The sequence below is a fragment of the Lonchura striata genome, chromosome 10 (genome assembly GCF_050655825.1).
Source record: "Lonchura striata isolate lonStrDom1 chromosome 10, ASM5065582v1, whole genome shotgun sequence".
Classification (NCBI taxonomy): domain Eukaryota; kingdom Metazoa; phylum Chordata; class Aves; order Passeriformes; family Estrildidae; genus Lonchura; species Lonchura striata.
Window position 1 is genome coordinate 21,384,809 of NC_140712.1, and position 14,193 is coordinate 21,399,001.

Consider the following 14,193-nt stretch of genomic DNA (forward strand, 5'->3'; position numbering starts at 1 on the left):
AGCCTCAGATCTACTTCTCCCTCCAGCTGACTCCAGTCTGCTCTGCTGTGAGACAGAAGAACAACAATTGTATTTCAATTTCACCTCTACGTCCCTTGATATCCAATTTTCAGCGCTGCACGAGGCATCAAGTGAAGGTAATTTTTCTCAGGAATTGATATGACTTTGGTGTGACAGCCTGTGTTCCATATGAATAAAGCACTTCCTGCTTAATACTAAGTTCAGTAGCAAAGAAGGTTTGAGTGGCATTTAGGACAGTGGAGCTACCTGGATAAAGGTTACAGTTTTCAAGTTTCTTTCAAACTTTCCCCTGCCCACACACACATATTTGCATATATTTGAGTGCACATATTTGCACTCATGCAAGTCAAACACGAAAATTCTCATATCTGCTTTATCAAACAGCTTTGCAGCTCTCTCTGTGATTGAATTTCTATCTCTGGGTAGCTTTAGAGTACAGATTCCTAAATCTCTGCATGGACAGATATTCTCCAAGGTTCAAATGCACACAGAGAGGTTCCTATCAACAAAAGACAGACATAGACACACATAATAAGATAGAGTTTGCCCTAAGCAAAAGTGTTATCAGCAACCCACGTAAGTCAAGTCCTCATGTAGGTGTGATGCAAAACTTGCACCCCACTTCTTCCCATCCTTCCTCAATTTTTCACATTTGCAGGAACAAGTATTTAAACCCTACTCCTACATGTTCATCTACAAAATTCATTGCCTGCCAATAGATTTATAAGGAAAATACTTGAAGCAGCAACAATGACACTGAAATTACTTCCAAGCCTTGTTCAGAAAGAAAAGCTTTGACATGGGGTCATTCCAAAGGATAGGGAATAAATTTTAAGGGTTTAGGTGAGGTTTTGGAACAAACACATCAAACAGCAAGTATTTCAGCCAAAAGAACTTTTAGTATCTGTACAATGGTGACATTCACCTGAAGTACATTTCCATGATTTCAGGACTGCTAAAGAATATCAGTATTTTTAATATCTCCAAATAGGGCACCTACCATGTTCATTTCTGTATAGAAAGATAGACTATAATATAGGAGGAATGTTGCAAAGAGCAGTAAAGAGTTCACATGCCTTGAGTCCTAAAAGAGTGCTCCAACAACTGGCTCTAACCTACTCAGCTAGGGACAAATATAAGAAACTTCAAAACCATCTGTGAGTTAGCAACAAATTCACACATGAAGAAATGAAATTATTTAAAGGACAGGATTCATCATTTACCTGTTTTAGCCTCAGGTTATACGATTGTCACTGATGCACACAGGTTAATTTCCTTTTTGCTCCAGACTCTATTAATCCTGCTGGTTTTAAGGCTGGAGATTCCGCTTAGCTAACTTATATTTCCCATAAATTATTAAAGCATGTGCCAAAAAGCATTACACATTGTGTGCTGGTTTAACAAGGAAGAAGTATTGCACGCAAGGGCAGATGCCTGTTTATAGCAGCAGACTCAATTCATTAAATATTATGCACTTACTTGCATGGGATTTTCATACTCTTTCTGTGATGGATTCAATCTGTTCCCTCAAACCCTTCCCTCTGCTTTCAAATGCAGCAGCCACTGCTCCATTACACATCCATGAAACATGCAGCTACAAAGGGAGCTGAGTCACACAAAGGGGACATAATGGGCCAAATGCTGACTTTAATAAGAGCTGCAAAGGGGTTTGGCACACAGTTCAGACATACAAGACACATAGTAAAGGTCAGAAAAGTTTTTAAAAGCTTTGAGGAAAACAGGAAGATGCATAACCATGTTAGAAGGAGTTGCTTTTATAGAACATTTACTGTGCTATTCAATAATTTAAATGTGTGGAAGGGAACACTAGTTGACATAGCAACTGTCACATCACATTACTTGAGCAACCTTATCTATATGGATGCCTTCCTTGAAGGAAAAACATTTCTCCAGATTTCACACAAACATATGTACTTTGCTTTTTGTTATCATTTTTCAAGTCAACATCTGGTCCGCAGTTAAATCCATCCATGCTTCCCCATATTCTCATTTTCATTTTATAATCAACTTTGAGGAACACTACTTCAAATGCAAACATGATTTGTAAGACCACATGCTCCCTCTCTCTCCCTTCCCAGTCTTGTTATTCTTTCCAAAACATCCAGTTCACCTGATCACAGGAGATGGAGTTACTGCCAACACACATCCCCTGAACCCTGTGAATCATGATGTGTGTGACTACAGTGACCTTGCAACTGCAAAACCTGATGTGCTTGATGGTGCAGTTGCAAGGCCAGGTTGAAATGCATTTCAGGTCACAATTAATGCGGTTTACACATGCTCAGGTGTGTGGCTTGCTCTGTAAGCACCAGCTTGCTAAACCTCAGCACTTTCATCACCTGCACTCAGACAAACACAGAGTGTTGCAAGAAGCTGACAGGCAGTGGAGCACAGGATTCCACAGCACAGGGTGTTTGGAATCCAGGACTGAACTGAATTAGGCACCAAGCATAATGCAATTGTGATTATGAAATGTCTACTTTTGCTGGGCAAACATGGATCCCTTCCCAACTCAGGCCTGGATTATATTTTTACTTCCTAGGCTATGCTGGCCAAATGTTCCCACACTGGTGTGCAACTACTTAAATGAAATGTGCACATCAGGATTCTACACACAGAGCAAAGAAGAAAAAAATAAAGCAACATCCTGCTTGGCTCTTCTTTTTCCCCTGCCTCATCTGAACTGCTGAAAGACATCCCTCAGTTACAAACTAAATAAAGGTGATGTTACTTATGAGAGATGTAATTAGAGTTTATTTAATAAATATCTAAGATAAAGTAGTGGCACTTCCTGTAAAGTCAACTTTAGCTTAATCCTGTCACAGTTTCAGATTGCTGACAGACTTAAAGAGATCTCATTTGTAAGACTTCCATTGTGGAAATACTCTGATACTGGAGCAAGGTAAATCCTCAGAAATCCTACTCTGAACTGCATTCTGCAGCATTGACATACCCTGAACTAGCTGGGTCCCAGAGTTCCCTGTCCTTAAAATAGAATAAGAGCATTTCTCAGTCTTTTCTAGGAATGTTATCAAAACAAATACATTAAAGCTTGGGAGGCAGGCAGATTCCTGCTGGAATGGCAGCCATTCAAGTATCTCAGATAGATCTTTCCTGCAACCAGTTACATTTTCTTCTACAATTCAAGCTTCACTCCATGATTTGTTGCAAATGTCTTGTGATAAATGTTCCAAGGCATCTCACAGTTATTGTGAATTATTACATGCAGCATACAGAAAATGCCACAATAAGGTATGTTTATTTAGTGTTATAAAGATGTTAATCACCCATGTTATGCTCTGTAAGCTCTTACAATGCAATTTACATTCTCATAAAAATATCTGTACAGATATACTAACAGAACACAACACTCAGCCCATCAAAAATAAATTTAAAATGCTTCCAACCAAGACCAAGCCCTAGAGAAAAGATGCCATACCCATTTTCTCTTTGAAATATGCAGATCATTTCAAACCACAAGCTACACATCACTTCAGGACAACCCATCTTATCAAGATGATCAGAAATAAAACTCAGTGCTGGAATCCACCCCTCTTTAAACCAGTATTCAATAATTACATATCATCAAACTGAAACACAGTATCTGGGGACAACCAGGAAATTTGCTTCTAAGAGTGCTCCTGCTGTGGAAAAAAACTAAAATGCAGAGGCAGTGGACAGGTAGAGGAAGAGAAAATATCAACTATAGCAAAACTGTTTCCCTCTTCCATCTGGATGAAACTTGTTTCACAAGAAAAACTCAAGTCAGGAAAATAAAATTATGTAACTTGCTAAATGTTTTCATTCTCTGCCCTTAAAGTCAAATGTCCTTAAAGTAACAATGACTAAGTTAAAATATATTGCCCTTCTCTGAAGGAATTTGTTTTGAAATAATTTGATCTGTTCACTGGTCAGAACAAAAGGTCATGTAGGTGAGCAAATCCAGGTGGAGTTGCACCATTAGCACAGTCTGCCACCCTAAGAGTCAATTCCAAATCTGCTGAGCTGTTGGAAAAATTTTAGGACAAAATACTTCTAAAGTATATACCTATATGTATAGGTATGCACACACATCCCAGCAGTCTTTAAAGAACTAATGAAAATTTATTAACACTCATCTGAAGGAAAAAAAAAAAAAACCACACCAGTCAAATTTGATGTATGCAGGAAGACTGGCCACATATTTATAGTATATAAAATCCAGAAACAAAGAACTTCCAGAAAATCCTTTAAATCACACTTTTGGAAAGCAATATCAAAAGCCAGGTGATGTAGCAGGCTTAGAGATCTCTCTGCACCTCTGATTCTGGACTGGTAACTTGAGCTGAAATTTTGCAAGGGGTGGGGTCACAGCAGTCAGTTAGGCTGTTGTTTATAATATAATAAGGTGTTTATTCTGCTATGTTTAAGCTTTTAATGAAGACAGCTATCATGTAATTTAGGCTCCAATTGGACTTGACTTGTTCCTGTGAGAAATCATTTTTCCTTCTGTGCTTTTATCTCATTAATACTTCTTGTTCCCAATACTAAATGAGATCATGTAACTGAAGAGCTGTGCTAAACGCACTTTCACCTGCATCTATTTATTAAGTCTTTATTTCTGCACTGGATCCCAACTCCTCTTGTGAAGCCTAAACTACCTCAGTGTTGTTTTCAGCCACGTTCCTTTGAACATGAGTCAGGAGATGAGCACAACTTCACCAAGAGCCAGTCTGGCCTCTGGTGTAGAGGCTTCTCCCCTTTATCACACCAGTGTGTATCTCTCTTCAGAAAAACACTAATGGAATATATAAATTAGTAATTTATATAGGAGTAATTCTACATCAATAGTTTTAGAGGGACCAGAAAGTCTTTTGACTACACCAGGAGCTTGGAAAGGTCTCCTACCTTCTCCTGTGGACCATAGTCCATTAGCAAAGGTCCACCTGAAATCCTGTGTAGAAGGAGCTGGAAAACTGCAGAGTTCAGCTGTAACCACAGGTAATCTTAATCTGCTTTTTGTTCCTCTGAAGACATTTCCTGCTTACAGGGTTGGACTGAACAATGAACACTTACACTAACAGAACCTGTTCCAGGAGTGCAAGATCATTACCTGCCACACTTAGAAGCGAACAGAGAATTTTGCTCTGCCTTTGCTTTGTTATTAAGAATACTGGCTATTAATGCCTTTCAGGCATAATTTATAGCTTACCCTTTAAAAAAAAGTACACTTTTAATGACAGATGTTGTTAGTTTGACGCCACATTTGGAAGCTGGAAGTTTAAGAGGTTTCATGTGTTCTGTATTTCCTAAGTGACACAGTGAGTCAAAAAAAAAGTTCATGTCCTTGTTGCAGATATGTCAAAAATTCTACAACTCATTGCTTCACAACACCAACAGTCCTCACTTAATCTACACACCAGTAGATAGCCCTCACACACCAGTACTGGGAAAAAAAGGCAATTAAACCTAGAACTGAAAAAAAAAAAATCATAAAAGAAAAAAATTAATATTAACAAGAATCAGTAAGAAGCAATACAATTTTATACCTGTATTTTATTGTTTAAGGATTTCAGGATTCTATCCAAACCATAATGTGTTTAAATTTCACATCATTCTGAATTAGAAAAATATTATCCTGTTGAATAAAGTCAGAAAGAATAAGAGATTTACCCAAGGTGGTTTTTCAGCTACCAGCAGAGAATTTATGCATAGAATTTAAAAGCCCTGATTGTCAAGTCTTCCATCTAATCAGCAGCCCACTGACACAAATTCTTGACAGATAAACTGAAACCACTTCATATTCAAAACAAAACCCAGAATATTTAAATACATAAACAAGCAGACCATCTTAAAAGTAAAGAAATTACAGCTACTCAAATTTCAAAATATTTTGACCAATTCTAACCTGTCTCTTTATCCTTTGGATCAGTTAACAGCAACAGTTTGCAAGTAGGATTATTTCGGTAGAGAGGGACAAAACACACACAGGAATCTTCAAGTTTAACCTAAAAAACAAACAAGCCCTGTAGCTCTTTGTACTGTAAAGCTCACAATAAGTACTTCACATATCAGATGCACTTATGTTTTATCGACATGCTTTGCTGACATGCATGGTACAAGCTTAGCACAACACCCTCTCAATCCTCAACTTCAAGGTACTGAAATACACATAATATTCTAATATTATCCATAAGGAAAGTTAATTTAAAAGAAATCAAGCTACTGATGTTAGTGAAGACCTTTATGCTGACTTGCCCTGGTTAGTACATAACCTGGCTTTGAGCACTGTCACACGCAGACAAATGGTGTTATGAAAGACCAGACACATAAAATGAAAACAAATACAACTTGCACTTCTTACAGCATCCTCCAGCTGAGTTTTTGTGGTGTTTTGCAAACAATGAATTAAGCCTCGGGGTACAGGGAGTATCAAAGCATTAGGGCAGTGCCTGGGCAGTTTATCTTCGAGGCACAGCGAGGGTAGATAATTGGCACAAGGTGGTTAAGTTGAAGGCAAAGCTAAAATCAAAATGCAGCTCTCAAGCTTCTGCTCTTAGACTAAACTTTTAAATGATGTGACACATAAACACAAAATTACTGTGCTCAAACAGCTCTATATGCATAGAAATGACGATTTCCATATGAATATTGCAAATGCTGTCATGTAAGTTTAGGTACAGGCAAAGAGCGTGCATGACTTAGCACAGTATGTACTGTACTTTCCAAAATCTGGTCCATTGTGTATGTGTGGGTGTGCCTCTCTCTCTAATTGCACCCATTTGTCAGTTTGCTATGAAACTCAAATCAGTCACGTGTTACATTTAATATTTCTTGATACATGGAAGAAATATGAATATGGATAATTCAGGATAACAACTCTAAGCTGAAACCAGTGTTCACTAGTTATGAGTGCCAGAATCCTGGAAGCATCTATGCAAACACTGGACTCCAGTGGGAAAGAAAAAAAGTTGAAAACTGCTTGAAATCTGTATTCATGAGCTTGCCTAAATCTGAGGATTCAGTTGCTCTTTGCATGCTTCAGACATAACAGCATCAATGTCATTATGGCACCTGGGAGCATTTCCATAATGAAAAGGCCAGGACTACTTCCAATACTGCCATGATTGTTATTTTGTTTGATAAGGTAATGTGCACTTTCACAGGTGTTAACAAGAGCAGCATGAGCCAAGCACAGCTTTGTGTGTGGCTGCTGCCAACCTGTGGGGCTCTCATCCTGACTTGCAGTAATCCTTGCTATTTGTGTCCTGAATGCTTGACCAAGCCATACCAAAAAGTTCTGTGACCTCAGCAAGTGGGCTGACAGCCACTTAACTCCTGCTAAATGATTATACACTGCTGCCACTTGATACCTGCTTTAATTCACATGCAGAAGGGGGAAAAAATGTTTGGTAATGCAGACATTATTCACACACCAAACCCCCCATCCTTCAGGCTGTGGGTCTATAAGAGACTGCTAGCTGGGATCTTCACTGGGAATGAATGGAAGCTTTACCTTATAATGTTTGAATTCTTTTAAATTACAAAACATCAACATTCTTTGAGCTATTTATTATAGGCTATAAGGAAAAAGACAATACAGCAAGAACACTACCATTACTTATGCCCTTGACTGGCTGACTAGCAGATTAGATTATACCTGAATTAAATGAATCCAAAGAGAAATGTGTTGCTATGAGACTCAAATCAGTCATGTGATATACTTAAGGGCTGGTGACAAGCCACAAAATCAAGACAGCTGTGAATCAGAAGCCAGAAGTCCACCTTTAACTGATCTCAGTGTGTGTGGCTTTTGCAGGAACACACAGAGATCTGCCTGGGACTTTAACCTCCTCTCCCTCCTACTGGAACAGCAAAGTACAAGCAGGCATGGAAGGTAAGGACACAGAAGCTCTAAACTGGGGGATCTTTGCATGTTCACTCTGTATTTAGCCCCATAGGCTCCACTAGAGGGCATTAAAAGAGTATTTAAACCACGTTACATTCCCAGCTCAAAGCTGAAGCTGATCCCACCTGGAACAGCATTCTTCTGGAAACTACTGCATCATATTTTCCTAAATTGCAGAAAAGCTACTGTATTACAAACAATCATTTTAACTAATCCAATTTCTGCTTTGATAACATAATAACAGGTACCTCAGCACACCTTTTATGATCTACAAATGCCAGAATTAAAGGTTTCATAGGTTGACTGCAGTAAAAATGTTTAATAAGCCTGTTCAGTCATCTCTATTCCACCCAGGTGTCTTAGAATTCCTTTGGAAGAATCCACATCCAAAATTAACAATAAAAGTTTTGTAAAGAATGGAAACAAAAGATAGACTGTGTAAACTGCACAGCAGAGGCAGAATACAGAGCAGCACCATGGTATAAATCTCTAAAATACACTTTTGATTTAGTCCTGTAAGGAGGCAGGTCAAGATGCAAAGTTCACCAAAGTACTTCAAACCCTCTTCAACACTCTGACTTGGAGTTTAAGCTTATCTCTCATTTACAGCATGTAAATTATTTGAAATAATGCAGGATTTACTGATTTTTTTTTTTGCAATCTACCCATACCAGTTTACCCCTATTAGCATATATGAGCACAACCAACAAACTAATTTGCAAGAATCTAACTAGCAGCATGAGAAACATCAGCCTACTACCTCTCCTCTTCCAGGGATGCAAAAAACATCAGGACTGGACAGTGACTTCTTCAAGAGTTTTTCATAGTATGTTTCAGCATCTGCTTGCAGAACCTCTGGATCTCCTGCTACTGTATCAACCAAGTAAAGTCGACCTGTGATTAAAATAAAACACAAGGTATTTTTACTTTTCATATTAAATAAGAAACCTAAGTCTTAAAACCTCTGTTTCCCCAGCAGCTGCTTGGTGTTCCTGAAGAAGCAATAACCTCCTTCTGATATAACAAATCAGACTCACTATCACCAGCCCAAGAAGAACAAGACAAGACACCCAAATAGTGTCCAGCCACTGTTCTATCACAGGAATAAAGTAGCTTCAATTTAAGGGGCTTTCAATCAACAAGCTACACCTCCAACTCTTGTAAGCCCAAGTGAGGACCAAATCTTCTACCACAGAGTTGTAGTTGGCATCTTAGTTCTGAATCCTCCTTTTTTAATTATGGTTTCGTCTCACATGGCACTGTCCTTAGTAAGTTAAATGTGAAATAACTGCACTGGTAGTAAAGTATATGGCTGAGACAAGGAAGAGTCTTGAAAGGACCAGTGCAAGACCTGTCTATACTAAGATTAACAAACTATGAATCATATAGGTACCATACTGAAAATGATACCTTTCCACATAAAAGTAGGAGCATGGGATTTGTAGTACCAGCTCAGACTATTCACCCATGGTCCCTCCACTCTCCCTCCAGCAGTGATCAGTATCTGATTCTTCAGCATACAGATAAGAAAATTAAAATGCTTAAAATGCTTTAAACACTATTTTCCTGCCCTTTGCAAGCAACCAGCTTCCATCTCAATGCTTGGCAGCAGAGCTGTGTACTCAGAATGCTGAAGAGAAGCTACTCTGTAGATGGGTTTCATAGCATGTTTGTTATGTGACAAAATGGGAGAGAAAAGAGCATAGCAGCACTGGCAAGTCAAGTTACATTATAAAACCCCAGGCAGAACTTAAACATCACTGAGCAAAGAACTTATGTCAGGAGAGAAATTAAAGATTATTATTCAAAACTTTGGTAATTCACAAAAGCAAATTTACTAGTAAATTAATCCTTTACAAAAGAGCAGCATGTAAGACTTGAGTTTAGCACAAAGAAAAATATTTGCCATGCTAATAAATACTGTTCATGAGGTGCTGCTTACAGGGCTGCCTCCTGCCATGGTTCAGCCAATGCAACTTAACAGCACAGTCGTGTCTCCTCCTCACTGAACTGAGCAATTAACTTTCTGCTACATAATATGCTTGTACTCTAGGTAACAAGGACCACTTGAAGGACAAAATAAGGTCACAGATTAAATAATGAGGCATTAGAGGAAACTTCTGACCAACTTTCCATCAATACAGCTTTGAATAGAAGTAATCTTTTCCTTTAAAAGATGCTTTTAGGTTTCCAGTGAATTTGTCTTTCCTGTGCAATACACTGAAAAGGCTGAAGTCAGTTAGGAGCATATGTTCCTATGCAAACAGAATAAAAAATTTCTTGTGAAGAAGAAAATTGTTGATGGGGAGAGAGACTGAAGTTGTTTTCAGAACAATATGGAACAGAAGTGTCACCTGAATTTCTTTTTATGTTAACTAATGTGCTTCCCACTTTTTCCCAGTATAAAGTGACAAAATAACATTTACCCTGCTGTATACGTCCCTTTTACCCTTCCATTGTATATAGGCACAAGAAAAAACCCTCAAAGTGTATCCATAACTATTGTTATTAGGCATTCAACTAAAGCCATAATTATTGCTGGATAACAAGATGCTATAAAGGTTGCTAAATCAAATGCAAAATAATATAACTTTGCTTTAGAATAAAAGCAGTGCTGTTCTCGCAGGAGTACTTCAGTCTGAGACCCAATCAGCATCTTGGGATATCAAAATTATGATGTTCCAAGGACAGCCTTTTGACCTAATTGGAGTTACAGGATTTTATTTTAATTTGATCTTACCTAGCAGCAACAAAAGAACACATGGTGGCAGCCAGCCTGCCAGGACCTTGCCAGCAGCTCCTGCAAGGGGCTCTGTGCACAAAGGGTTACCCGAGGGGCCTCCTGCTGCAGCCACAGAGGAGGGACCATAAAGCAGGAGAGTAAATTTAGAACGGGAGGCCTCCTGCACCAGAGAGATTCCTGACACTGGACTGACATCTCAAACAGCCAAAGCTGCTCAGCAAGGTCAAGGCATCCTCGAGGTGAATGGTGCAGCAGCAATGACAGGGAGGGGATGACAGACAGGTACCAGCCTTTGTCTTCTGCAGGGCACCTGCTTTCAGGGCAAAGGACATGGAAGCTTTGCAATTCCACAGGGAAAAATTATCTAGAGACAAATAAATGAGAAACCCAACGAGCACATTTCCATTTCAGGCGTGCAGTAGAGATTCTAAAGTAAAAACTAGCAGCGCATCTGCTTCTCTCTTTTGTTTCCATGGAGCAGTCTGGGCCACATTCTCAAGCGAGGATGTGCAAGTACATCTCCTCTCACTCTGGTGATCTGTCATCAATTTGCACTAAGAATTTGATTTTTTGAAGTGAAAAGCTACAGCTAAAACCAGCTATAAATATCAGCATGCACTGCCCATACAACTCAGTCATCTTTAGGAGATTCTACCCTCTAAAACCTCAGCCTAAAACATTGTCCAACTCTGACAAAAAGGAATAAACCAAGGCCCTTGCTTCAATTTAGACCCCTAAATTCAGCTTTTTCTGCCCCCACTGCTATTCTATCCCTTGTCCCCTCTAGACAAGAGAACTGAATTTCATGGGAGTTTCATCAAGTGGACAAATATCCTTCTTGAAAGGTAAAAGTCAGACAAATTTTACTTCACTTAGGACCCAAAAAGATCAATATGTGGGAATCCAGATATATCTCATCAGCACACACATGTTCTGCATCAGGTAAATAAATGCAATCACAAAATGGAAGACAAAATTCTACCCTAAAGTAGAATTACTTTTTATGAATTAGAGACAGACCACCATCACTACAGACTCAGCAAGATTTCATTATACCAGTTAAAGTAAGCAGGAAATATTTTTCCATGGGCAAAAGAATTTATTCTCAGTACAACAGAAAACACATGGTGCATACAAGTCATATGTGAAATTCCAGAAGTGAAGCTACAGACTGTTGAAATGTCCAGAGGTAAAGGACATCCTTCCATCTAATCAGATACTCTGAAGCTTCTTTGCAAAGTTAATCTTGACCATGAAGACAATACACAATTTACTAAACAAGAGATATTTCCTAGAACCACGAATGGTGTGGGTGGAAAGTGACTGTAAAGATCACCTCATTCCAACCCCCTGCCATGGGCAGGGACACCTTCCACTAAGCCCTGTCCAACCTGAACTTGGACACTTCCAAGAACTGGGGGTATTTGCTTTCATTCTTAAGAATCTTCTATTCCTGCATTCACTTGTAGGTAATTAATATTGTTCCTTTAAGCCAACAAAGTTGGTAATGCAGATTTTTTTCCAGACTAGACACACCACTGGCTTGACTAAGATGCACTGAGGTATTGCTGGTCCTTCCAGGAAAGTCAGACTTGTTGAAATGCCCATTTCAGAGTAAGGGCATTTAGGATGCAGCCAGATTGTAAAGCAAAATACATCAACCTCACTGTAGATGAAGCATGAAAAGTGTTATGTCTGAAGTGAATTAATCATTTATCCTACAACTACTTTTTCATGTTCTACAAACACAGAGAAGGATACTACATGCATCCATTAAGAGCTGTATGTTTACAGAAGAGCCATCAGTCACCACAGGGCTTGTATCTGGATTTTGTACATTTGCACAGATTTGTGCATAATTTTACATGTAAAAATATGAAAAATACCTCAGTCAGATTTCTAGTGGTGTAGGCACAAGAGAGATAAAAACTTAACATTTCTAATTTTCAAGTTTCATTATTTTTTAATTCAGTTTTGCCATTTCTAATGCTTGCAATAGCAGCACTGGCTTTGTTTATTTGCTTTATTTTCATGCCAATATATTTCACAATAACAAAGAAAGAAAAAAAGAAAAAACAAAAACAAAAACAAAAAAACCACCCACCTTTAGCAGGTTTTAAGTGTTTCTGATGATATTCTGAGGGGTTTTGTCCAAGAAGTCTTTTCCTTTTTTTTCTTTTTATTTCAAAAACCACATTGCAATATGAGACAAACATGCACCAAAACAATATTACAGTATAACATGTCAATATTTAGGAGGGAGTGTTGTAATTAAACCATGCAACTAAGACTAGAAGTCCTAAGTTTTATTCTTAACACAGGTGTGTTTTTGTGGCCCTTAACAAATCACTGCATCTTCTGACTGGTTCCTTATCAGTTAAGTCTATGTCTTATCTACCACTTCAAAAGGGTGTGAGGTTTTCCTTATAGGTGCCTCTGAAACTACTATGTAAAAAGACCAAGAAGTCACATAACATAAATTGTTCTCACTTCTCCATGGACTGCCACTGCCATACTACAGAAGCACACCCAGGACAGTGTCCAGGATTGAATAACTACTTTTTTTTGCCTTCTGAGCCATACACACATGACTGAAATGCTGTCTCTCACCCTCTCACGGGAGCAGGAGCTCTGTGATGAACAGCAGGGCTTCACATCAACTCTTCTCCCTTCCCATGAGCCTGAACAGCTCCAGGCATGTGGTTATCGTTAGACAACCATATTTGTTTAACCTTTCAGAGGAAGGAAGAGGTCTTTGGCACGCTCCCGGGAGTGCACACAGAACCTGACTCTCACATCCTGAATTTCACTGAGCAAATACATGCCAAAAACCCAAATTCTGGTGGAAGTGAAAGTGCAGTATCATAACAGCATGTGGTGGCAGCTGAGCCAGCGGGCGATGCCGAGCTGTGGTATCTGTCCAGCACAGCAAGGCAGCTCTGCACTATGTGCTGCACATCATTTATGAAAACACTTCCCACTGCTCTGCTTTCCCCCATTTCTGATAGAACAAGAACTCTTGGAATAGTCAGGATGTAGGTTTCAAGGTTGTATGTTTCAATCCCAAAATTCCATTAATGTATCACTTAGTATTCTGTCACAAGTCAGATGGCCAGAAGGGCTTCAGGAGACAAAGTAAATAAAAGTTTGTCTGTAAATAATCTTCAACTGTGGAATCAATACTTTAAGGCAGGGGGGGAAAAATAATCCTAATGCCACTCACAATCAAGAAACCTGTTTGATTAAATAGATGAGCTTTGCTATATATGTCATTACTACAAATTTTGCCACTCAAATGGAGAGCAAACCAAATCCTGCAATCCCACTCACCATGCCATTCCCACAAACACATTTTTACTACTGATTTCAGAAAAGAGAAGAAAAATGCTTTAGGTATATAGATATTTTTAGCTGAACATAGACGAGAAAAAGGAAAACATCTTCAATTTTCACACTTTACCATGAGCTCTGAAGGCCTTCTGAACCTTCTATTACCAGGTCTATAAAACACATGTTTTTC

The 14,193-nt window shown here is 38.8% G+C and overlaps 1 protein-coding gene across 21 annotated transcripts in view; it reads right to left on the reverse strand.

Moving 5' to 3' along the window:
• FAM169B (Protein) overlaps window positions 1-14,193 on the reverse strand; it is a 106,799-nt gene that overhangs the window by 86,761 nt on the left and 5,845 nt on the right. For all 21 annotated transcript variants that reach the window (XR_014957701.1, XR_014957685.1, XR_014957687.1 and 18 more), the window contains exons 2-3: window positions 8,691-8,824; window positions 5,930-6,029 (exon numbers count right to left, since the gene is read on the reverse strand). Coding sequence is in view for 1 of the 21 variants with exons in the window: in XM_085588926.1 (XP_085445052.1) it covers window positions 5,930-6,029; window positions 8,691-8,824 (234 nt within the window). In the remaining 20 variants the exon portion in view is untranslated. The remainder of the gene's footprint in view (window positions 1-5,929; window positions 6,030-8,690; window positions 8,825-14,193) is intronic.